At 37.7% G+C, this 25,140-nt stretch overlaps 1 protein-coding gene across 1 annotated transcript; it reads right to left on the bottom strand.

Annotated features, from left to right (window-relative positions):
- Positions 1-10,599: 10,599 nt before the first annotated feature.
- DBF4 (DBF4 zinc finger) lies at positions 10,600-25,106 on the bottom strand. Its single transcript, XM_010194318.1, has 13 exons — positions 25,061-25,106; positions 22,530-22,705; positions 21,210-21,404; positions 19,919-19,969; positions 19,313-19,382; positions 19,092-19,168; positions 17,543-17,573; positions 17,230-17,275; positions 15,874-16,005; positions 14,643-14,645; positions 13,225-13,339; positions 12,773-12,897; positions 10,600-11,665 (listed from the first exon to the last, which is right to left on the bottom strand). Exons 1-13 carry the CDS (start codon positions 25,104-25,106, stop codon positions 10,600-10,602), a joined length of 2,133 nt encoding a protein of 710 aa, XP_010192620.1.
- Positions 25,107-25,140: the final 34 nt, after the last annotated feature.

Genomic DNA, 25,140 nt, shown 5'->3' on the forward strand with positions numbered 1-25,140 from the left:
CCGGAGCCAGGGGAGAGCCGCAGAGCGTCCGCAGTCGCCCCCGCCCCGCGGGTCAGCACCGGTACCGCACTGCCCCAGCGCTAGTGGAGCCCCGCTGCAGAGCTTGCGGTCACCGCCGGCTGGTCCTGCTGGGTGGAGGCGGGGGCCCTCTGGGGAGGCAGTTTTTCCCTCCCTCCCTACCTGGTAGTACTGCCCCCGCCCCTCCTCTGATGGGCTTCTACTGCCCTCTCTCCTCCCTTACGCGTGCCTTTGGAGAGCAAACCTCCATTTCCTCCTTTATGACCTTTTCCCTCCTTTCTAAATTTCCGCTCCCTCCCCGCTCTCTCCACTGGACTAACACCGAAAGAGAGTTGAAAAGAATCACGACGCAGAATCATTCATTTCCACATGCTCTCCCGGGCGAAGCGAGAGGCCAAGGCAAGAGGCAGAAGTGTCAGGGAGTCCCCGCGATGTCCGTTCCCCGAAACCCGAGGACTGTTCCCCCTCAGCGGAGGGATGGCTGCATCCGCGGTCCAGTTCCGCACTCCCACCTACCGGGAAGCCGCGGGCAGCAGAGCTGCCTAGCAGCACTTCATCTCCCACCTTTCTTTAACTACGTTTCTTCCTGAAAATGGGACCAGAGTGGCAATTGCCTAAGGCACCTCTTCCTTCCCCGTCGCCTTGCGAAGTGGCAATGGAAGGACTGCCGTGACACAGTTCAGGTGAGTGGAGAGCGGAGGGATGGCAGCATAGCACAGCAGCAGATGCAGCTCCACGCTGACCCATGGAAGAGCATACGAGGTCAACCTGCCCGCGGCAAGGCTTTACACCAGCTACGAACACATAATAAAGGAGAAGGTGGCATAACAGTACATAGCACTGAAAGCCGCTGCTTGTTATAGTCCAGAAGATGAAAAGAATAATGATGTTTTAAAAATATTTGGTTTTGTAATCTTAAAACCATTATGCAGATCAATATTAATTGCACTGCTTGCACTGGCAGCAGCCAGGACACTTAACCCCTCCAGGAGCGTCCCAGCCCACGGAGCTGCCTTCCGTGGGCTCCCCACAGGAGGGTCCACGCTCTGGCTCAGCAGCCTGTGCCTGCCCCTCGCCCTGGGAGCCACTCACCGGTGAAGTTCCGGGCTTCTGGCCTGATTTTTCCATAGGTCTTACTTTACTTACATCAATAATCTTATTAAGGGAAACAAGTAGAGGGTAGATTAAGGAAATTCAGTTCCTCACAGTTTGTTTCCATGATATAAAGACACAGACAAAATGATGGTTCAACAAGCTGAGGAGGGGAGCAAAACAGGCTAGTTTGCACCTAGAAAGTTATATCAACTCTGAGGAGAAAGTAGTAAGTAAGTTTTGTTCTGTCCCGCCTACATTGCAGTTGTACACTACGGGCGAGACAGAATATTACCTCAAAACAGCCATTAAATCCTCGATCATTTGCTGAAACAGCGCAGAAGTAGCTCATGAAACTCTGCTACAGGGTACCAAAAGAACCACGGTGGGGTGGGTAAAGAAAATCAGTGCCATTGTAGAAAGTATAGTATGATGTTTCAATCTTTTTTCAAAAGTCATAAATCCTTACATTTCAGGCTGAAGCCAGCCTCGACAGTTATTTCAGTTGGACCAAACTGTCCCCCCACTGGCATGCTATTTCACAGCTGCTTCTGTCAGTATTTGTCAGAATTCATAACATTGGGTATATATTACACTCATTACGCAGCAGATATACAGTACAGTTATATACTAATTTCCTGCATCAGTGCACCATATATTTCTTTTTTCTCTTGCCATTACCATTGTCTAGATTTGGTGTAGATATCACATGTGGAAGGTTCCCCAACCCAACACCAGCCAAGGCATGGCTGCTTTAAGCTAACGACTACGAATGCAGAGTTCTATCCAGTCTGTGGGCTCAGGGGATGTAGTGAGATATGATGAGAGTAGCTTCATAAATACAGCACTTTTCTAGTATGCCAACTCTATTTTGGTCAAACCCTTCACTAATTTTAAGAATAGTTTCTAAAACTGTCCTTAGAAATACAGCCAACTAATACAAAAAGAAAGGCATTTTAAAAGTATGTGTGCTAGAAGTGATTAGCCAAAAGAGAGCTGAAAAAAAATTATGTAAGTCTCCTGTCAAACCTCTCTTGTTTACATCTTTCCACTGTTTGCCTAGGAAAACACTTCTATGATAAATACTGAAGATTAATTCAAAAGAGAAGGCTTAAATAAATTGCAGAAATTTTCTATATCACATCGAAACATCTACATTACGATGATGGAAATCCTGATCTGCATGTCTGAAGTCCCCTTTTATTGTACACACTGATTAGAAATGGGTGATTAGAAATGGGTGATTTGACAGCCTTAATCCTTCAGAGAAATAACATTTTAGTTTATTGATTACTTTTCCAGGTTTCTTTGGGAAATCAGGCAGAGAACATCAATATTCATTTCGTAGTCTTACTTCACTGGAAGCTCCCTGACATCGCTCAGGATCGTGGCAGATGGTGCACCTCTGGGCAATGAGCTCTTTCACATCAGGGGGCAGATTTCTTTCTTTTTCCAGCAAATCATAAAATATCTCAAGGTGGAAGGATCAAGTCCAACTTCCTGCTTCTCGCAGGACTACTGAAAACTAAACCATATGACTAAGGGCATTGTCCAGATGCTCCTTGAACTCTGACAGGCTTGATGCTGTGATCACTTCCTTGGAAAGACTGTTCTAGTGACCAACCACGCTCTCAGTGAAGAACCTTTTCCTAATGGCTGATCTGAATTTCCTCTGACACAGCTTCATTCCGTTTCCTTGTGTCCTATCACTGGTCACCAGATAAAGGGGATCAGCACCTTCGCCTCTGCTGCCCACCTTGAGGAAGTTGTAGACTGCAACAAGGTCATAGAATCATAGAATGGTTTGGGTTGGAAGGGACCTTTAAAGATCATCTGGTCCAACCCCCTGCAGTGAGCCGGGACAATGTTACCAGATCAGGTTGCTCAGAGCCCCATCAAGCCTGACGTTGAATATCTCCAAGTCACCCCTCAGCCTTCTCTTCTCCAAACTGAACAAACCAAATTACTCCAGCCACTCCTTGTAAGTCTTGCCCTTGAGGCTTTTCACCATCTTGGTCATCCTCTTCTGGAAACACTCCAGTAGTCTGATGTGCTTCTTACATGGAGGCGCCCAAAGAAATTGGTGTTGGCAAATGAAGGCAAACTTTCCAACATTCATTCTCTTGCTAGTTAACATTCTATAAAATTTTATTACACTGAAAATTCAGGCCAATTGTTTTTGAAATGAGCAATAACAGCTCTACCCTCTGTTGCAACATGTCTTCATGACTTGCCAAACACAATGAGAATATTCTATATGACTACCACAGAAAAATGAAGACTGAAAATCATCTGTTTGAAAGGGTGAGGAGAAAAAAAATGGAAAAAATGTAATTTATAAGTAGATATTAGCTTTTTATTTACTGTAGGGATTCCAAAGTGGTTTTTTTTGAATCATAGTTAATTACAAGTCATAATTAAACACTTAAATTTAGCATAAGTGTTACTTCTCTCCTTTCCACTGAAAATAAGAAAGATACATGGACTAAACAGCCATGTTGACTTTGTACTTCCAATTTATTTGGGGTATTCTTGAAACTTACCTCCCAGCTGTACAGCTTAGGCTTTGCTGTAATGAATATGGTAAGTAGTAACAACTTTGCAACTGTGATCTACAGTTTTAAACTACCTAAAGTTCTGAAAAAATAGCATACTTTAAACCACTCAAAGAATAACACATTTTCAAGTCCTAAAAACCCTACAGAATATGCTCTGTATTTTTATATTTTTGTTAAATTCTCCATTTTCTGCTTTGAGAAATGCACAATGGAGTCTTGTGTGTGCATAGCCTGGTCTATGATGGAAAAATGACACTGGGTCCAGTTACAGAACATTACAGCAACTCAATACCATGGAAAGTTTAACTTCTCCCCACACACAGTAACTTTTGTTTTCCCAAATATAATGATTGTAACTGAAATCAAGGGCACTTTTTCACACATTCTCAGTGGTCAGTATTCAACTGTGATTTAAGTTTATATAAACATATTGAGACTTTTTCCTGATAAAAGACAAATTACGAAAATTTTGTAATTGTCTCTATTCATCTGGCCCCTTATTACCATGAGTGTACTGCCCTAAATGTTTCCACGCGAAAAACATATTTACGTTCTGGCTACATGGCAATTAAATTTTCCTGAATCAGTACCAGTTGCATGCCCAATTATACAGTTAATAGTGTATTTTGATTGCATGATTGTCCATTTACAGCAGTGGCCTTTCGACTAATGTACATAAAAACATTTGACTTTGCTGGTTATTTAGTTCTGAGCATGAGTATTACCTCAAAGCAGGAAGCATGTGCAACTCTAATCTAAATATAGAGCACATCACATCACACAATCCATTTTGATGTTAAATGGGTGGTGCAGCCTGATTTGGAGCACTGCACTGGCCTGTTCCCGGTGAGGACATTGCAAGGTTCAGAGAAAGACAGTGACAGGAACCAGAAATATCAGGATTGCTCAGGACAGCAATAAACAGACAGGAACACAGTAAAATATCACACAGGTGGTACAGGGAAAGTAAGCTGCTGCTTTCTGTTCGTCCAGCAGCATGGTGTGCAAATAAGAAAGCAGCCAATTGCATTGAAACCTAGTAAATTTAAACCTTTTAAGAATAAATATGCTTTCAATCAACAAGTAGTCCACTGAAGTCTTCACCTGGGCTATACTTCTCACTTTCTCAGCGTCAAGAAGGACAGAATGTTCTTATGAACAGCTGTGGATAAAAGTGCTTCAGGCTTAGTCCAGTTTTTTTGTTCTAAACTTAAAAATAGGATTTTTTTGTTTAGGGGTTTCATCCCGCTTCTAGTCATTGCATGGCATCCTTTTTCACTTCTTGTGACTGCTGCTTATCGCTTCTGGAATTAAGAGATTGGGCTGGGTACCTACAAGTATGGTTTAGTATTGGCAGTTTCTCAGAAAATTTGGTAACATAAAGAAAGCTAATTATTTTATTTAACAGATAAAGAATAATTTGGTTCAGTGGCAAGTGGAGCTTCCAGGTTAGATCTTTCGTAGTAACCCCTGAAGTATGTCACGCACACTAGTTGCTATAATTATCCTCAGAAACAAGCTAAACAGGTACTCAACTCAACCAACCTGAATGCAGGACACAGGGTGAGGTTCATGCATACTTCTGTGTCCAGCAGACTCCTTTTCCAAGGGCCACGAAGCTTCCGAGGCTCAAGTACTCAGCTTGCAGACCTTGTACCTGAAAGACGAACCCCAGATGACATCTGCTGGTGATGTGCCTGCATCCGAAATGTGTGAGACCCACATCCCGATTCCTACTCTGCCTGGTGGTCTGAACCACAGAAGTGACTACCATCACTTAGCAACTGAATGCCACAGCGTGGCTCTCAACCTCTATTCTACTGTGGTACCATGTTGCAAAACTGTTACGAAGGTCACAGGCCTTAAAGCCCAGCTACATATGTACACAAATAATATTGGAGACTGAATCTTGAAGTGAGATCCTCCTTCAACTAAGAACAAATAATTTAAAAAATGGATTAAGTCTGACAGCCACCCAAATCTACAGCTGCTTTATCCCAAATGAAATTGAACTCCACCCACACACCTGCTTTGCATCCCAAATCTTTTTATGGTGTTATATCTGGGATGCTCAGCATTTATTTTGGATAGCTGCATTCTCTAAAGCGAACGCACTGTCGAACGTCAGAAGCCAAACAGTAACATTTAAAGAATGCATGGTAAAAAATCCAAAATATTCATCTTATATCACCTTCAGAGATGTTAATCTGGTTAATGAACTCAGTTCATACTTACCTTTACTCTGCTACAGGTATCAGTGGTGACATTATTACTGGTTGCTATTACCAATGGTATTTACCTTTATTTAAGCTTGTGTTTGACAGCATAAATAATCTCCTTACATGGTCCAGAGAACTAGTTATGCTAAGAAATAATTTTGGCATTCAATTTCTAGTCCACCTACATACATTCTGGGTAAATAAGCTGTACAATTGCTCTGGATCAATTGGCTGCTAAAATTTTCCCTCATTTATCTTCAAGAGTGAGGATTAGAGGCATATAGACGTTACAGCTAAATTTGAGTGGCAGGAAGCACTTGAAAGAAAATAGCTTATTTTGCAGAAAAATATTTTAATGAGATGAAACAGAATAGAAAAATTGAGAGAGGTAAAGGGTTCTCCATCTCCTGCTGTAGTGTAAGTAACATCCAAGCAACTTACTTACCCAAGAAGGATATGAATCCTTGTTTATATTTCTTTGTAATTTTATTTTACACTTCATTATTTCAGGAATTTCCCATAGTTTTTACATCTAATCATATGTCTTAAATATCTCAGATACAGAGCACCTACAGAATGAAACTAGAAGAAGAAAGTGATTTCCAACTTTGGGCAGAGTCAGTGTAAGACCAAGCCAGACTGTGACATGTCGCTGCTGTGGTATCCATTATCAACATGATCAAAAAGCCCAGCATGGGGAGTCTCTGAGCCCTTGGTGCTTATCAGCCAGAGGTCACATGGACCATATAGCTCCCATGGATGATCATACAAAGATCATCCAACTGGGGAGCACAAGGGTGTTCATATTTTCATCCCATGTCCACACACCCTAACTACATCAGTTAGAGCAGCTACCATTTTTCCATCGCTCCTGCACTCAGATGCTGCCACAAGAGCTTCACAGATACCATCACCAGTTACAATAGCTGAGTCCTTCAGAAATGAGGCTCTCCAGAGTGCAGGATGAAGGCACACACACCCCGCAGGTACATCTAGGAAGGCATGTGCCTTGCAGTCATACGGGACAGAATTTAACAGAGAACAATGATAGCATTAACAGGTAACTGCAGCATGGCCTTTTGTGGGAAGCTTGGGGTGGAGCATGGATTCAATCACCTCAGTGCGCACTAGCAACCCCTGTAGGACATAAGAGATGTTAACATGGTCAGTGCTCCTGAGAGTCCTTACTACTTTTCCTCAACTCCAAAGGGGAAAGGCCCTTTTCAGTCACCTACCTATCACCATGGTGTGAAGTCTTATGTAGTGGTTGGGTACGCACTGTGAAGATACCAAACTAAACTTGGTGGAGGTTTTACTGAAGTAAAACACTACTTCTTCTAATGCTTTGTTTCTAAAAGCAGATTCCAACACTTGTATTTTTTGCATGTTGTTACTACCATCCCAACTCTGCATGGTGTAGCTAGCTTCCATGTTAGAAGTCTTCACTGAAAACCATGTTGCTCTCTCCCATGGTAATGGAGCAAAGCAGGTGTGAATAGGTCAGTTACAGCTCATTCTTGCGCTGAGGTACCAAACCAGCAGTCTGCACAGGCCCTCAGCAATGGCGTGTGTGTGTGTGTGTGTGCATGCACACATCTTCGATTTTAACATTTAAGATTATGAGAAAATATTTCACATACCCAGAAATGTGGTTGCTGCACCTATGAAACAGAAACAATGCAGATCATTGGGCCACAGGATAATCACTGAAATAAGAGTACTTTTGTAATGTAAAAGTCAAGAGGATTTTTTTATTTTTTTATTTTTTTAGATCGGACTTTAAAAGGAAGTAGTGTTTGTTCTACGCAAGGGTTAAATCTTTTGCTTCATTAGAATTTTTGAATCCCACACTGTGTAGAAGTGCATACTGCAGAATATGGGAAGAGAGCTCAAAGTTTCTCTAACCACCACAAAAAGGAAGCAATAGTTAGTATATTAACAACTGTTTTTGGGAAAAAAACCAAAACCAAACCAAACATTACCTCCACTAGCTTCTCAAATTTGCAGAAAGCAAGACAAAAAATGGAAGTGCAAAAGAAGAAAATTAATTTACCTATGAAGAAAGAGTTCAAAATGTAACTATACAACATATAATTATTACAATGATGTACTTACAGATAAAATGCACTTCTAATTCTGAACCTTTATTCTAGTGACTAGAGGTACTTGGGGTAGTGCTTGTCTGAACTGTTTGACATTTCTCAGAATCCCTGCCGCATATTTTGAAAGTGCTCATTCTCCTCTGGAAGGAAGGTGACAGACAAATTTTCTAATAACTACACTTCCATATTTAATTATTTTTTAAACAGTGATAAAATTCCTTTCTGATTTTTTAAAAAACTGTTTGTTTTGCGTTGTTTGTGGGTTCTTTTTCTTTTTAAATACTTAAATGATAATAAATACAAAAATTGCACACAAGCTGAATAAACTTTTTTTAGAAATAGTTAATAGGCTTACTGTGGCTTGTGACGCTATCTGAACATACTGCATACAAAGAGGACCCTTAGCATGCACTAACGTGCAAGGTCATCTAAAAACAATCTGCATGACGACTAAAAGTGCTTTTTGCAACCAGAAGTGACTTTCCTACCTTGTTCTGGATTACAAGGAGTATTCATATTTTAATGACAAACCTGTTTTTTCCTTCTCCCTTAAGATTCTAAAGCCAGATGCCATGTGCGTAAATCTCTTTGCAAAGCCTGTTGATCTAACATATTCTACAATTGCATCTAATTGTGTAACATACAACACACACACATAGGTTATCTGATAAGTAGATTTACTAATGTTGACTATCTCTACTCTTAACATTTAACTATTGCAATAATCTTGATGTATATAATCATGCATATACAATCCAGTCAGATGGAAGCCACCACATCTACTAAGACAACTATGTGTTGTGTCTTGGGGATGGGAGGAGAGAGGTGTCTGCAAGAGATACCTACTGAAAGACTGCTTCATTGTGTTAGGGGGAAAATCCAAGTTTTTCTTAGACTTCACTTCAGTACTGAACCAAAACCAACAACAACAAAATCTCAAGAGAAGACAAATGGACAAATATTTGTTCCTAAAATAGACTGCATTCACTACATCAGAGAGCAATCCTTCTATCATTAAAAGTGTCACTCAAAAGGAAGAACAAAGTAATTGCTTCGATGTTCTACTTTAAAACCCCATTCCTAAAACACTACATATTGGTAAATTACAGGCAAAATATATAAACACACATATTCAAGATCAACTCTTTTAAAAACTGTTAATTTTGCTCATTTCTGTAATGGCTTTCTATACAACTTTCTTGATGCGAATCCAGATCACAAGGAACTGTACATCAAGCCAGAAGTGACCAGTAAGATGGAGAGACCAAAAGCGGTGCTTACCAGAACAAACAGGCAATTATATGAACAGTGGAATAATGTCACCTTGAAGGTGATAGCAATGCCCCAAGCAGCTACTTTCATCATTAAGCTTCCAATTATCATTAACTCTATTAAAAGGAAAATAATTTTATGTCATTTTCCTCACCTATTCCTGCACACCAAGCAGCTTTATGAACCCCTCACAGAAAATATCCTATAAAGGACAGACAAGAGCATGCAACAACTGAAAGCATTTTAACCATAAGAACACTGAATGAGTCAGTTTAATATTAAATGGCCAAGAGACAAAAATGCAAACAATTAACTCAAAAACTAGTAAGAGTAATTTCTTCTGGTTTTATATCTCTTATATGACCATGAGGCACTTACATTAATAAAGCTTTGAAATCACCTCCTGTAATTCTATACTCATGCCCTACACTGATTTACAGATACGGAAATTCTGAAGGAGATCAGTTCTGGTAAAGGTGTGAAGCATTAAAAGTCTTCCCAATTCTCAATTGTGCCTTTCACACTACCCCTCCGAAAGGAAGGCAGACAGGCCAGCTACTCTGGAAGAAAAAAAAATCAAACAAATTACCTGACTCAATCAGAAACCTATTGGCTGTTTTGCTGTTGTCCTTGTTGTTCCTCTGTTGTTGTTGTGTTTGGTTTTTTAAAGAAAAAGCAAAGTATACATCTACTGCTTTCCTATTGGCTAAAATACATACTACAGTTAGGTTTTAATCTAAAAATATATTACATCAGAGTAACAAAAAAATATAATGCATGCTTTCCTATCCTATTTCTTTGTGATTACATAGGTTCCCCAAGACAATTTCAGTAAGAATAAATATTAGGAAAACGAGAGATTATTTTTTTTCCGTTCTCTAATAAAGCAGCAGAAGCAACAGGAAGGGAACCAACCAAATCTCCACAAAACACCAGTAGTAGTGGTAACACCAGTAAGTAATGGACTGCCTTATTTACAACAGAATATCCAGTTATTTATAATGTGGTTATTTAGAATTTATCATCAATTATTATAGAAAATTATTCGATCCAAATGCAGCTACATCATGCTTATTGGTTTGGCCTAGCAATAAATTTAACTCCAAATCTGGGGTCAGAGCCTTTCACTAGCTGTGATAAAGCAGTATCTTTTAAGAAAAAAAACCCTCAAAACTAAAACTTAGTTTTATTTTTCATATTTCTATATATCAACATTTTTGCATTAAAAAACTTTAAAACCAAACTATCTGTACATATAATACAGCAACTAAAGTCTCCATGAATATAATCTTAAATTTGCAAGTTTATTTGAAAATCATTATATTAAATAAAGCAGCATTAAAATCCAACAAATTGAGATGAGGATGAAGAGGAAAATAATGACCAGATAACATTAGTATTCTGCCCTTCCCATATATCATTTATGCTAGTTGAACCTTTGTTCTCAATATAACCTGAAAAACCTCCAAATTCTGAGTTTCTTTCACTTGTCTGAAATAATTCCAGTAGGGCCTGCACTGGTGAGCTACAAGAAATTCTCCTCTCTTCAGGAACAGACTGTCCATCTGCATACTTCACGCAAAACTCCATATTTTGTTTCTGGATTTCTCTTTTATTTCTTCCCAAGTAAACCTTCACTTTTCTGTGCAGCTTTCTGGATGGTGAACTGTGTGCAGTGCTGGCAGCCAATTCACTAAGTTCTTTGTCTGCAGCACTATCAGATACCTCAGCCTCCAGAACTGCATTGTGCTGCATTTGTTGATGATTATCACATAAATCATGGTGTTTCTTGACAAACGTAGGATTGGCATCTGTTTTTTTCAAACACTTTGCTGGTAGCACTACTGCATTATTTAATTTTCGTTTTGTCTGTGAAAAGTTTTTGTCCTTTTCACTAAAATCTGTAACTGGAGTATGAGAATATAAAGTACACGTGCCTTCCTGAAAACGCTGCAAATTCTTTTTCCTTACTTCTGGTTCCAGTATTTCTTTACTGAATGGCTCATAAGCTCGACACAAATTCTCTGTGTATGCTTTGTCATTTTTCTGAGGGGGTGGTTGTAAGAAATTTGATGATACAACAGTCTCTCTCAAGTTTGCAGCACATAAGCAATCAGTTTTAATATTTTCATCATTATTTCTGAACTTACTTTTCAGTTCTGAAGCTTGTGGCAAGTGACAATAAAGAACTGAACAGACAGATGCAGAAATAGGGATAGGTACTGACACAGAATTTGGTTGTACTTCTGCAGGCTGATGATCCAGTTTGAGTGCCCGCATTGCTGTATCCTTCCACGAGTAACTTTTCAATGAAATGTGTTGCTTTTTCAGTCGTTCTTTCAGCTCATCTGGTCTAGTTACCTTTCCGATAATAGGAGAAAAATCTCCTATACTACATTTTGTCCTACAAAATTGAAAGAAAATTGAAATTGTTTATAATTATTAACAAACACTTGAAACACGTGGGTAACACAATTCCGTATGCAAACGATTCTAGAAAAGCAACCCAAATGACAAAGCCATTTTTGTTTTTACTTTTAAAGCAAATATAGGATAAAGGCTATATTTAGGGTAGCAATACACTATTTCTTCAGGAACAGAGTGCCCTATACTTGAATTTGATGTTTTCTTACTGATTTCTACAGCTCCTAAAATTGTTTTAAAAATACAAAATACATGCAATCTAGTATTTCAGTCAATCTCCATTCACAGTGGTATTAAGAACAAAAGAAGTTAATTAATATAATGCAATGACTATAAATACTTACAAACATTCTATGATATATATATACACAAAATGGGCATAATCATTTATCATTTACTTGACATAGTATTTCAAACCTAACCAAGAGTATTTTTAAAATCACAAAAGGAATAAAGGCTTGTCTTCACTAGGCTATCAGTTGCTTGACTATTTAAATTTCCTTTGATTTCACTAAGAATATTTTTATTTCTTCAATACTTTCTTTGAAAGAAACGAGAAACAAGTTCTGACACATTTAAGCTTCTGAGCTACAACAAAGAAGGTAAAATTGGCCTTCTTTGTTCAGCACAGGCAGGACAGAAGCTAAGAGGCTTAGAGCATAGATAGGAAGATCCAGATTAGACTAGGAAAGTTTTTCCACTGATAAGATCAGATTGACTGAGGATGATGTAATTTGCTGTTCTTAGGCTACTAAGAATGACAGAGTTTTAGAGCAAGATGTCCAGACATTGCTATCCCTCTGTCAGCAATACTTTAATACAGGAGGTCTTGCTTTTCTGAAGCTGAGTAGGACAACTTTTAGCAATTCCTTTCAGTCTTGTTTTCTTGTGATGCCATTTGCACTTTTAATTTTATTTTCCTAATTCCTGCTTTATAGAACTAGTACGCATTGCAAATTTCAGTGATTTATTTCAGACTGAAAAATATTAATTCATACTGTACCAGATCCAAAGTTTCAGAACTAAGTATCTCTATGTTTCATAACTTAACTCACAGAGTCTTTAAAATTTTGAACATGTAACTTACCTCTTTATTTTGTTTTCATAATCTTTGTATTCCACAAACTCAAAAACAAACTTTGAGATTATATCATCAACAACTTGATACTGTGTGCTCTGTGCAAAATTTCGGTGTTGTTCAATTTCAAGATGCTGCAATTAAACAAAAAACATTAAACAAACCTAATACTACCGATATGAATATACAAGTCAACAGTACGAAATGGAGCAGTAAGTATCATTGATTTATTATCAGTCTGAGACATTAATTACTAGTGCCTGCAGCCGTCATACACAGAAGCAGCAATCAAAAATTAAAAACTACAAGGGAAAAAAATACCCACTTGCTGCTTTTTAGAAGATATATTTAGAAAAGCTTTTAAGATAAAAAATACGTGCAACTAGCAAGTAGAAACCACTGTTGATAGTGCATTTAAGAGATGGGACTGTATCAAAGCATATACGTGACATTTCACATACTGTTTGCAGATCTTCATATTTCTTCCCGCAACATTCACAATATCCTCTCCTTTTTTTGTCCTTCTGAGGGACCTGAACAGGAGTTCCACAGTCCTTGTCACTATTTATTTTGTTTCTATTAACAGAAAATATATATTAATGAGTCTCAAATATGAAACAGAGTTCTATACTTGCCTTTCAATATATGTTCATTCTTATTCACTGAAAAAAAAACAACCAACCACTCTTTATTTCTCCTCAAACTATTTACATTATGTTAGCCAATGCTTAGGAAAAAACAGAGACAAATTACGCATTAATTAAAAACATATTTACTGCAAGAAGACAGGCAGACCCAGCAAAACTATATGTAAGCATATGACATCCAGGTTAATACAGATGCACTACTATCACTGACTCAGAATAAACAATGTAAAATTGCTAAAGAAACAAAAAAAATCTCACTTGACAAATCAAAGTACATATAGAAATCTCTGTGCATAGCTGATAAAAGGAGGTTTGATAAAATCAAGACTAGGAAAAAAGAAAAAGTCTTCTAACATCTCACTGACTGTCAGTATTTTTGATGCCAAGAACACACACACCAAAAACACTTGATCTAACACATGAGCTCTCATTCTTTGGCAAGAGTAAAGAACAGTCATATTTGTTGGTTATACAAAGCTTTTGAATACGCTGACCAAATGCCTTTTTATCCTGTTTTTCTAGGTACAAGCTAAGTGGAAATACAAGGAAATGAATCTCAAGTTCTTCCTGGAGATTAAAACACGAACAGGTTTTCAATAGCTGCTCCATGACCTTCAGAGTCCTCATCTGGAGAAAGCTGCAATACCATTTGCTGCAGCTCACTATTAAACCACATAAGAAAGATATGCTAGTGGGGAAGCAAAACCATCAATCTCTACTTCCCTTTTACTTCAGAAGAGTAGTGCCACCTCTCTGTCTAGCCAAAAATCATTCTGACAGACTTTACCAAGTATCTGCACAGATGCAAGCTCAGAACTTTTCATCAAGAAACCTGCTCTGAAAAATCTCTTAACTTACAAAGCATAGTGATATATTGTCCAGCATAGAAAGTGCATGCTGCTTTCAGCAATCACTTTCAAACAAGTCATCTAACTTGGTAACACCTGCCCCAGCATTTGTGGGTTTCCACAGGATAGGCTCTACCAAACTATGTATTTTACTATTACACTAGCCTTTTCACCTTCCCTCTTTAGAACTGCAAAAATCACAGCGAACCAGCAAAGCAGGATATGAGCAACAGAATTTGTCATCTGAAGTCTGAATAATGTCTGCAGCTCTTGCACAATGCAGAAGTTGAACTGACAACTTTGCTTCAACAAGCTTTTCTCCCAGATAAAGATAAAACAGGTGAGCACTCCCCTTGCTCTCTCCTGAGACTTCTTTACATCTACCTGCTGAGTATGAATAACCTCCCAACTAAACACGGCTGGCATGTGCCAACCTGAAAGATAAAACAGGAATAACTCTTCAAATATAAAACAGTATTGCCTTTTTTTTTCCTGCTTTAAAAAGAATGGGCCTTTCTAACCCCCTCTGACAAGAGACCATCAGAAATTGCCTTATTATTGCAAGGGTTACTGCTGTATTATAGTCGCTTTGCTTTTTCATACTGGTACATTCACTGCAATTAACAAAAATCATATTCATCATGGTAACATCATCTGAAAGCCTCCAGCGCTACAACAACGAAGACTGGACAGAATCTGAACAGAGAAGCTATTTTATAAAGAAAATAAGCATCACACCTACACGAGTCTTGGACCCCAAGGATAGAAAATCAGCAAAAGTTACTAGATACATAAAGTTCCACATATAGCAAAGCTCCCTTTCACCTAAATACATTTAGTCTCTCACGTGAATCAACTATAGGAGTCAATGAAAGAATCATTAATACTTCAGATATGCTACGTAGAAGCAAAATAATAGTTTGATTCACCAAAACCCAGATAATTGAGACTCCTAAATAGTTTCAAGTCATAAAACTGATTTACCAGAATTTCTAGCTACATCTGGAGTGCTCTGATAAAGCCTGAATGCCAGAATATATCATAGAAACACTTGGTGTAAGACCAACTGCAATTCCACTCAGCATTTGGAATCCACTTTTCATCTCTGAAGAGTTGAAGCAGTATTTGCCGAGTCTAATTTCTATAAATTAGACTTTATCAACAATGTGCACTCTTTATCAACAATGATTTTGCACTATGAACAGAACTGTTTTTAAAAAAATTAACTGCCTACTTTATCATTATACTGGCAAATACCAAAAGAAGTTTTAAGAAATTCACTTCCTGTAAAATACTTACTGAAGGGCATCCAACATGAGGACAAAGAAGAAACCAGTGGCAGAAAGGAAAAAATTATCTTATGCTGACCCACAGTGATAGGAGAAGGCTGCATTTTTTGATGTATACATCTGTATGCCCAAAAAAAGGACTAAAGACAGGATAAAGAGGGTACACAAAGATAGACACCAACAGTTACAGTGCCGCAAATACACCAGCTGTGTCTTAATATTAAATATCACACAAAATTAGAAGCAAAGCAATTACTTTGGAAAACAATTATTTTAGAAACCACCCTCTTCTCTATCCACACCTCAATGACAAGTTTTCAACAAACCTTTGTTTAGGCTGAGTCTGCTTTTGACCAGAAGGATACTTCCTATCCACCTCAAAAGGACTATATGGTTTTGGAACACAGTAGTTCAGAAATGGAAAACTAGGGAACTGCAGGTAAAATGGTCGGTAGCAGCTGTGTTAGACAAAAAAAAGGCGCATCAGAACCATGGGAAATGCAGAAAGGAGTTTATAGCACAGATTACAATCAGGTCAAAAATCCTGAAAAAGCATTTCTCTTTTACATATAATGTACAGAGAATGCTACGCAGATAAACATCCAAGAATAAGGCATTTCTTCCTTCCTATAAACTCAATACTTTCTCAGAATAATTTGCCTTGAGTTTTTGTAGCTGCCTTACACATTTCCTGGGGTATGGCTTTCATGCCTGTTTACTGTTGAAAGTTCAGTAATCAATAAAACTGAAGAATTTGGACAATGGTGCACCTGTGTTCCCAAGAAGTAGCTATAGTAGTTTCTAACATTCAACGCTTTTTTTTTTCCCATTTTACCATTTTCTTCCTTTTTGACAAATTTTAATCAATTCACCATTCACAATACAAAAACTGACCTTTTTATTTTCCAAAAAGATATTTTCCTGTACACTACTGTGCTTAGAGGGGTACCAGAACCAGCTAGATATAATTCATTCGTCTCTCAACTTCTGGTAAACTGGTATTTTCTTAAACATCCAGGTCTGATCCATTACAGGACCAAGAAGATGTGAAAATTTTAAAGGCTGAAAGTATAAGATTTCATGCTACTGTGGATACTGAAATCAGATGGTTTTTTTCCTTTTAAAAATAAATGATTGAACAGGAAATTAAACCTAATTTCAAGGGACGATTTTAACTATAACAACTTCCCTTTCTTTACATCTAAACAGTCGCTGCTGGAGATGAACGTTACTGAGCTGGGACTACAGGACGCGGATTTAGTATACAAAATATTACTGGTCTTTTGGGCTACAGGATTTAGATCTAAGAAAAGACATCAAGGTTCAAAGCTTTCAGGTTTCCTTTTCATTCATATGGCCTTTGGCAGAAAGTAACCCAAAAAACCCACTTTCATGATCTACAAACAGGAGCTATATATTAACTTTCCACCTCCGTTACCTATTGCAAATAATCCCCACTATACTACTGCTTGCTCAATCTCATTCAGTGGCTAAACAGAGATACCTATCCAGAGCATGCAGAGATAAAGATTTTTTGTCTTATACTAAAACAGAATGCCTCGCATCTGAAGTCAGGAAATCAAAGAAAACTGAAATCTGAAGGCCAGTTCCTCAATGCACACCAAATGTTCCTGAATTACTCAGTTTAGAACCACACTACTGAATGCATGAAGAACACTTACCGACTCCTATCTTCCACCTTGACAAATGGATTTTTCAGTCTACCTGCTCAATGGGGGAGAAAAGGAAACTGAGAGAAATACTTTTCCTCATTCAGCAAGTTACTCTAGTAGCTGAATAAATAAGCAAACATTATTTTAAACTTATTATGTACATGTTTTAGCAAACTCTTGATTTCCATGAAGTTTTTCTACATGCTTTTCTTACACATAGGAATTAGAATACAGCAGCACACTTGACCAGATGAGAACTGAGACCATTTTTAAGCATTCAGAAAATAAGGCAAAACATAAAGTTCTAAAAAGAAATACTTACTTCTTGACTTTTGAGCAGTAACTTGTTTTCCCTATTGAAAAAAAGAAAGGTATAAAATCCCTGGGATTAGTCTTCTGTATTTTATGTCAAGATTTAGCTGTAGCTAATTTTAAGTTATGAGGGTCTCCCTGTGTTAATCATGACTTGATATAGTCACAATAAATTCTGAAGGAAACTAAGCTCTTTAGTACTTCAGAAATATGGTCACATGTTTCCCAAAGATGTATATTTATTTGTACACCACAAAAAGTTGTTTTCAAGATGTTTCAATTTCTTTTTCCTAAAACCAAAACGGAACAAAAACCCCACACAGGTAAATTTTTACATTTACTCTCTCTCCTCCACCAAAACATGTTGCCAAGGTTGAAAGTTGATTCTTAAATACAGATTTTACAACATTTTATAAATGCTAATCAAATACTAGCTGTAACATGCCAACAAAAAACTGCAGATAGCAAGATTCCCAAATTAAAACAATTCTTCTCATTTGAATAGATTTACAAAGGTTTAGTTGAGGGGTTTTTTTGTTTTGGTTTTTGCCTGTTTGTTTTTTAGCAATGAAGACTGAAATTAAAAGGAGTATTTCGCCTTCAGAAAAGAGTAAAGTCTACATTCAAATATCAGCTGTTAGCTGCAATTGATTCTGGTAAAGGTACAAACTGGCATTTTATACTACTTGCAAAAAAACCCCACCCTGCCATCCACAAACACCGATACACTGATGATTTAGCAGAAGACTTCATGTGGCCTCAGTAATAAGCCAATATTGCATTCCAAAACAACATAGCATGCACTAGACAGTATGCTTCCATTTACCTATCACAGAACCCTGCCTGGACTAGACAGTTGTACAAGTTTAATTTAAATTAGAGAGGAACTGCAGATGGAATGCACAAGAAGCTACAACAGTTTCAATGCTTCACTGTATCATACACTAAAATCTGGAGAAATGGGGATTTTCACATGCCAACTGCACATTATTGGCAGAATAGCTCAAAGATGCTTTATGTTACTTCTTTAAAAGACTAGGAAAGAAAGATGCAGAGTTGAACAACTGACAGAGATTCCCCTAGAGACAGCTTCTTCAGGAAACGTAACTGCGATTTTTCAAAACGGTCTATCAAAAGGAAAGGGTTTCTAATCACTGTGTCATAGGGAAATTATACAAGGCAACTTATTCACAATCTACATCATGCTAAAACCAAACTACAAATTGTTAATTATTGTTGAGGCAGGCAGAACGGACAGTTCAGTACTTTTGATTCTTAGATAATTCTTTCCAAAAGCAGAGATCTATACATTATTTAATCAATGCTGCTATGGAATTTATTTTTGAATAATGCTGAAATGCATAGCTAATATTTTCTATTTTTAAAAGATGGTTTTTAAATAAATTCATAAATCACACTGGTCTGTGAAAAACTGAACATGAGCAAGACTTTATTAAAATAAAATCTGTAAGCTTCATAGTAGGTAGTATTTAGTACACCTGTGTTCTCTCAGTTAATGAAACAAATGGCATTTCCACAAACAGCAAAGAGCCACTTACCACATCTTTAGAAGAACTGCCTGCTCTTTTGATTAGATAGAGCTCCTTTTTCTTTTGTTCAACATAATTCTTAACATCTGCCAAAAAGAAGGAGAATTATACTCAGCTGAGTTTATTTTTATTGAAGTAATTTATCATTTTTAGTATTTTGAAATCAACAAAAGAATAATTAAATGAATGTTACAAGTTCAAGTTAAGCTTCTTCAACCAAAAAGATTTACCATCAACATGAAGTATCTTCACTCCCCAACTCAAAGCATTGGATAGTATGCTACCAGATGGGATTAAGTCCTGCAAATAATAAATGATATTAATAATTTAAGCAATATATGATAGATTATGTAATTACAAATATATTACATCATGTAATAAGACAGCCCAGATCAAAGTGCAGATGTCTTGCTTCTTGCCAACACTATTGCTCTCCTCAGCTGACTCTTCCATCTGTGTTACAGCATTTCACCATCAAAAGATTATATTTAACCTTTCACAAAGTCAAAACTATTCACTATTGCACATTTTGTAGAAAGACCTGAAGACAGTGAATTTATACATTTACTTTAACTGCAAGAGCACCTCTCAAATGCTAGCTATATTAGCAATCCTGATAAATTATAATACTGATCATAAGACTCCACAGACTTTCAATTCTTCAGGAAGCACCCAGAAAGCATGGCCTGACAGTTTTACTTAGGACAACACCTTGACTTCTTCCTGAGCGTTCTGAGCAACTACCCTCTTAGACCACTAAGACCACTCTTATCACTCCTTGTTTTCTAAAACAGCAAAAGTTTCTCAAGCATGAATTTTGTGATTACTACACTTACCTGCTCTTTGATTGCTTTTTCAACTAAGGATTTTCCTCTGCTCATACGTACCTATATTAAAACAGAAAGACATTTGTAGCAAGTTAGAACTCATTTCAAAAAAACAAAAGGTAAGACAATTTGCACTGTTGCTAACAAATACATATTTAGCTATCATAGTCTCCTCTTGTTCACTGTACTGCTATTTTTCATTAATTCACATCTTCCCCATAGGGTTACAATTGATACAGTCTGTGGTAAAAAAAAAACCAAACCAAACAACAGAAAAACAAACCCCAACAAGTAATCATTTTCAGCCAAAGCAGGTCACTGCATGGCTGAAGCAATGTTAGTGTGGGAAAAACACAGATGGTGGGAGTAAGCAGTCAGTCGCACACGCCAAAAGATGCAGTTTCATCAGCTGTATTTGTGCCAAATTAAGCTAAGTCACTAATATAATCATAGCCTCCACCTTATCCCCGTCTTTTCTATCACCAGTGCATCTCCTTTAGTACCGTAAGTTGTTTATTCCTAACGAGCACACCTTTACCCATCCAGGTTATTTGCAAAATGAGGTGATCTCACCTACGCAATGCAAAGACCAGCCCAGACTGGCTTACAGTCATGTTTCTAAGTAAGTACGAAGTATATAGTATGGCTTATTGCTTCCAACTGTACTTTAAAAGGATACAAGACTTGCCCATGTAAGAAACTACACATAAACCTGCACAAACTCAGATACTGTTACTATTAACTTAATATAAGAAAAAGCTCAGACAAACTTAATATTCACAATGTTCGACTGTAGTTAATTCCTTGAACTATTATCAAAGGGTGCTTCTGTAGATATCTGCATTAACAATGTCACAGCAGCCAGATATTAGTAGGCTGCTTTGCTAAAGATATAGGAACCACTGGATGCCACTGTAAGCCTATCTACATCAATCCAGCTGTCACACATAAAAATGACAATGTTTAATTACATGTCAGGCATACTATATTAAAATAGATTTTAGTGTAGTCTGCTTATTTGCAGAAACTGCTCCTTTTTTAATTAGTTTTTGAATCCTTGCTTAATTAGTTTGAGTTAGTTAAGTTTAACAAGTTAACTTGAACTAGTTTACGAGTGTATTTGAACTGTTAAAAAAACCAAACAACAAACCCAACAAAAACCAAAACCAAAACCACAACAAAAACCCCTTTTTCACCCGAGGAACTGCTGCCATCTTTAGGAAAGAAAATAGGATAAAAATTGTAAGAACATATTCCATGAATTGTACCTGATTTGCAATATTATTACTAAGAAACTTACTGTATCTACTATCTTAAATGAACTCCCATCATGTCGACTTTTTCGGTTGCTAGGATGAGGTGAACTATTTCCTCCATTATGTGCAGGTTCTGGGGTAGGAACAGGAGAAATCTGACCAAGAGTTGTTGCAAATTTTGCCTCCTTTCTGTTAGTCACCAGATAGCTGATATCTTTACTAAGAAAACTCTCCACTCTCTAAATGCAAAGATACAAAGCAAGTAATTATTTCAAGACAATAAATCAGTATTTCACTTTTACATTGCATACTCTAGAGAAAAGTGACAAAACTTCTAGAATTAAGTTCAAAAACACTGAATTAACGTGAAGATATTTTCTAATTATCTGGACGACAATAACATTTGAGCTGCAGTGGCATCCTACTAGTCACAAATTCTAATTTCAATTTCTTAATTTTGATAGCACTCATTTAATGCTAAATATTAAAAGATGCATTTAACTTAAAACCACGTTAACATTCCTTGCCTCTAGTATAATTTCAGACGGCATTTTGATTTACAGGCGTCAACTTCATAAACTGCTCAGCCTCTCTCCGAGGTCAAACAAGTATCGCCAAAGCAACATTCAGAATAGCTAGTAGAAACTTTGCTTCTGTGGTTAAAGGGCATTTAATACTTTAACTGCCTCTATGTTAATTCAAAATATTCAACTTTAAAGTGGACTAAGAAATTGCATTGCTTGTGTGTTACTGTGATATCCTGTACTTTACTGTATCAAAGCATTTCTTCCATTACAGAAGAGAGAATTAGGGAAAAAAAAGAAGAAAATATTAAAATGCTTATAAAATTTATGATTTAAATAATAGTACTTAAAAATATTCATTAATATATTCCATGCGGAAATTTACTCACTGGAGCTTTTTAGCTCTTACTCTTAGTAAGCCTATGCAAAACACTTCCTCTAATCTCTTTCAGGTTCAGCTGTAACTTCAGTTGTAACATGTAAGTGTGTCAATACAGTCAGAATTAACAGGAAAAAAATCACCTCTAACAATGAAACTTATTAAATTTGGATAAAATTTTAAGCAAGTGAATAATCAAATGAAAACAAACCTTTATAACACACACTTCTGTTACAATTAGCAAAGCAGCTTCTAGCAAAAAAAACCAAAACCAACCCAAACCCATAAAATCGTTTGTTGATAGGCTAACTGATCATATTAAACATTAAGACAAACATAAAAAAATAAAATCCCAGCACATATAAAATACAAGTAACATTAAAATGCAGACACATAGAACAGGTATTCCGCATGCACAGATTTTCCTCTAGTTTCATAAAGGTCTCAGCTTATTAACTTACCCCTCCAAGCTCTTTGAGGTCCTTTTCTATTTTTTCAGAGATCACATTTGATGGAATATCGAGGTAAAACACCTTCCCAGTGAGTGGCTTATATTTAAGTTTCTCTAGTTTTCCTATATGTTTTTTTACATTCTTCAGAGAAGATTTTAACTTTTCTGGTTTTGCTTGCATTCCATCTGGTGCAAAAAGAAAAGGGAATTTAAACAGGACTGCGTTTTATGAACTGTGTTTAGTTTCCTCATTTTGAAAAGGAAAATTCCCAAATAATGAAAATGGATAAGGCAATCTTGCATGCAACATAAGACTTTTTAAAAATAGCTATATATTAAACATGTCAAAACCAAGACGTTAATAACACCACCATATATAGCCCTCAAACGTTTCTTTTTATTTCAGTTGTGATAGAAAGCCATCAATTTTCTCACCCAGTTTGGGAAGTGTTCGCCATTTCTGTACATACAGTACATACACTACTTGCACCATCATTGAGAATCACAAGAACACTATTTTAGAACAGAACCCCTCTCTCATTAGAACTCATTAGAGCAAGAAACGGTCAAAAGTAACTGAAACACCAAAAAATACTTAGATCAGGTACCTAGATCAGATATTTATCTGAATTTCAAGCAGTCACCCGAGGTGCAGGAAAGCTAAGCTTAAAGTTCAGAACTGTTCTCGTTAAGACCACTCTTTCTGTCCCAGTGAATTCTATTCTAAAAGTAAGAAACCACATACAGCAATTAAACTCCACTGATGAGAGTACAGAGTAACCCACACAGGCCTGTTAAGACTAGGCAAATATAAATAAGCAATTAAAAAAAAACAGTCTGGGTGAGAAATAAGCCTCATTTCACAAGGGAAATCTTGGAGTGTGGTAGAGTTCTATGAGAACATTAGCTTAATAATGAGCAGCAATCAAAAAAAGAAAAGAAATCAGAAACTGCTAGGAAACAGAAAATAAAACTGTAATTTTATTATTCCACTTCATAAATCCAGGACTAGACATCCTGCAAAAGAGTAACAAGGATGATCAAAGACATTAAGAATGACCTTGTAGTTTAAGACTTTGTCAGTCTGTAAAGCAATTATTTAGGGGGAAAAAGAATACATATATACAAAAATCAAGAAGAACAGAAAGAGAATGGCTAAACAGCCTATCCCAGTAAAATAGCTATGAGGCACCAAACAAAACTAGGAGTCAGGTACAAAATGAAAACCAGGAACTGACTGTCTACACAACGGGGGAACCCCGTGTAGCTTGCTGCCAAAGAATGTCACTGATACCAAGACATGATTTCTAGAGGAGGCTGCACAAGGACAAGGATAAGTAGTACTTTGAGGGGTCCTAAATGCAGCAAAGTGACATGAAATTCATTAAGTCCCTGTAGGTAAACTGTTGGAAACTAGAACAATATTACTAGGTGAAAGTAATTATACCTTCTCTGTTCTTGCATACTCTACAGGAATCCATCTACAACCAGTGATAGAGGTAGAATCATCCAAGACTTGCACACCATTAGTTGTGCACTGTCTTTTCTTCCGCACTGAATGACTCTCTACTCTTAGCAGCTTCTCTTCTGGAGAAGCTCAAAGGAGACAATGAGGGCTGCTACAGGAAGTGACCAGGCCTCCTCTGGAGACAAAAAGCCAGCATGCAAAACAGTCCCTCTGTTACACATTCTCTCTCTCCCTGAAACAGTCGCAGACCGGAGAGGGGGCAAAACCTTCACTCATGCTGCAAGATTCTGTAAGTAATGATTTTTGAACATGAGTGAAGCAGACACGGCAGTCAACTTTGTAGAATCTAGGAGACCAAAAGAATTACAGAAACAGGAAAACAGGGAGGCTTACATTAGTGTAACTGATTCAGAATCTGAACAGAAAAGATGATTGATAAGCAAGCATGCAACTGAAATTGCACAGGTGATCAGGGATCAAATATGGTGTGCACACATATGTGACAGCCAGGGCAGCTCAAAGATTAACACACTAAATACTGGAATTAGTATTGGAAAATACATGTTAAACTTCTTAGGAATGGTCAAAAGTTTGGAGCTAGCAGTACTGCAATAAAAGTAAAAAGTCTCTCTCATAAAGCAACTGTCTTTTAATACCCTAGGCCCAACGCACTGAGGAGGCCTTCTATACATGCTCCTGAGAGAAAGAGATCTACCCGCACAGCCCAGCGAACATCAACAGAGCTACTGGCTTCTTTACACTGCAGGCACCTTGTGGGACAGAGCAACTTAGCCAGCTACCTTTCCAGTTACACACTATTACATTTATTCCCCAAACCACGCAACGGTTATTTCAGCTATACCCCTCCAACAAAGCAGCCCAAGGCGTGCCTACCCGTCAGCCTAAAGGAGGCAAGAGGCCCGAACCCAACGCCAGGCTAACTGCGGGGACTCACAACGAAAGCCAGGGAAGCGACATTGGCACCAGGGCGCGGCTGCAAGTGACCTCACTGACGGCGGGAAAGGCTTAAATCCTCCCACCCCCAAGGGCCACCCCAGCGACCCGCCGCTTACGGGGACGCGCTCCTTTGTCGGTGGCCTCCGCAGCGCTCGGTTTCATTTTCCCGCGGAGTCACATCCTCCTCTCCTCTCCT

The sequence above is a fragment of the Mesitornis unicolor genome, unplaced genomic scaffold (genome assembly GCF_000695765.1).
Source record: "Mesitornis unicolor isolate BGI_N332 unplaced genomic scaffold, ASM69576v1 scaffold30360, whole genome shotgun sequence".
NCBI lineage: Eukaryota > Metazoa > Chordata > Aves > Mesitornithiformes > Mesitornithidae > Mesitornis > Mesitornis unicolor.

What these genes read in the sequence shown, in the direction of transcription:
- DBF4 (XM_010194318.1), bottom strand. Translation starts at nt 25,106, where the DNA reads ATGAAACCGAGCGCTGCGGAGGCCACCGACAAAGGAGCGCGTCCCC. An exon ending in ACCTCAAAGAGCTTGGAGGG is followed by an intron (nt 21,405 to 22,529) that starts GTAAGTTAATAA and finishes CTTTGCATTTAG; the next exon opens with AGAGTGGAGAGTTTTCTTAG. An exon ending in TATGAAAACAAAATAAAGAG is followed by an intron (nt 11,666 to 12,772) that starts GTAAGTTACATG and finishes TCAATTTTGTAG; the next exon opens with GACAAAATGTAGTATAGGAG.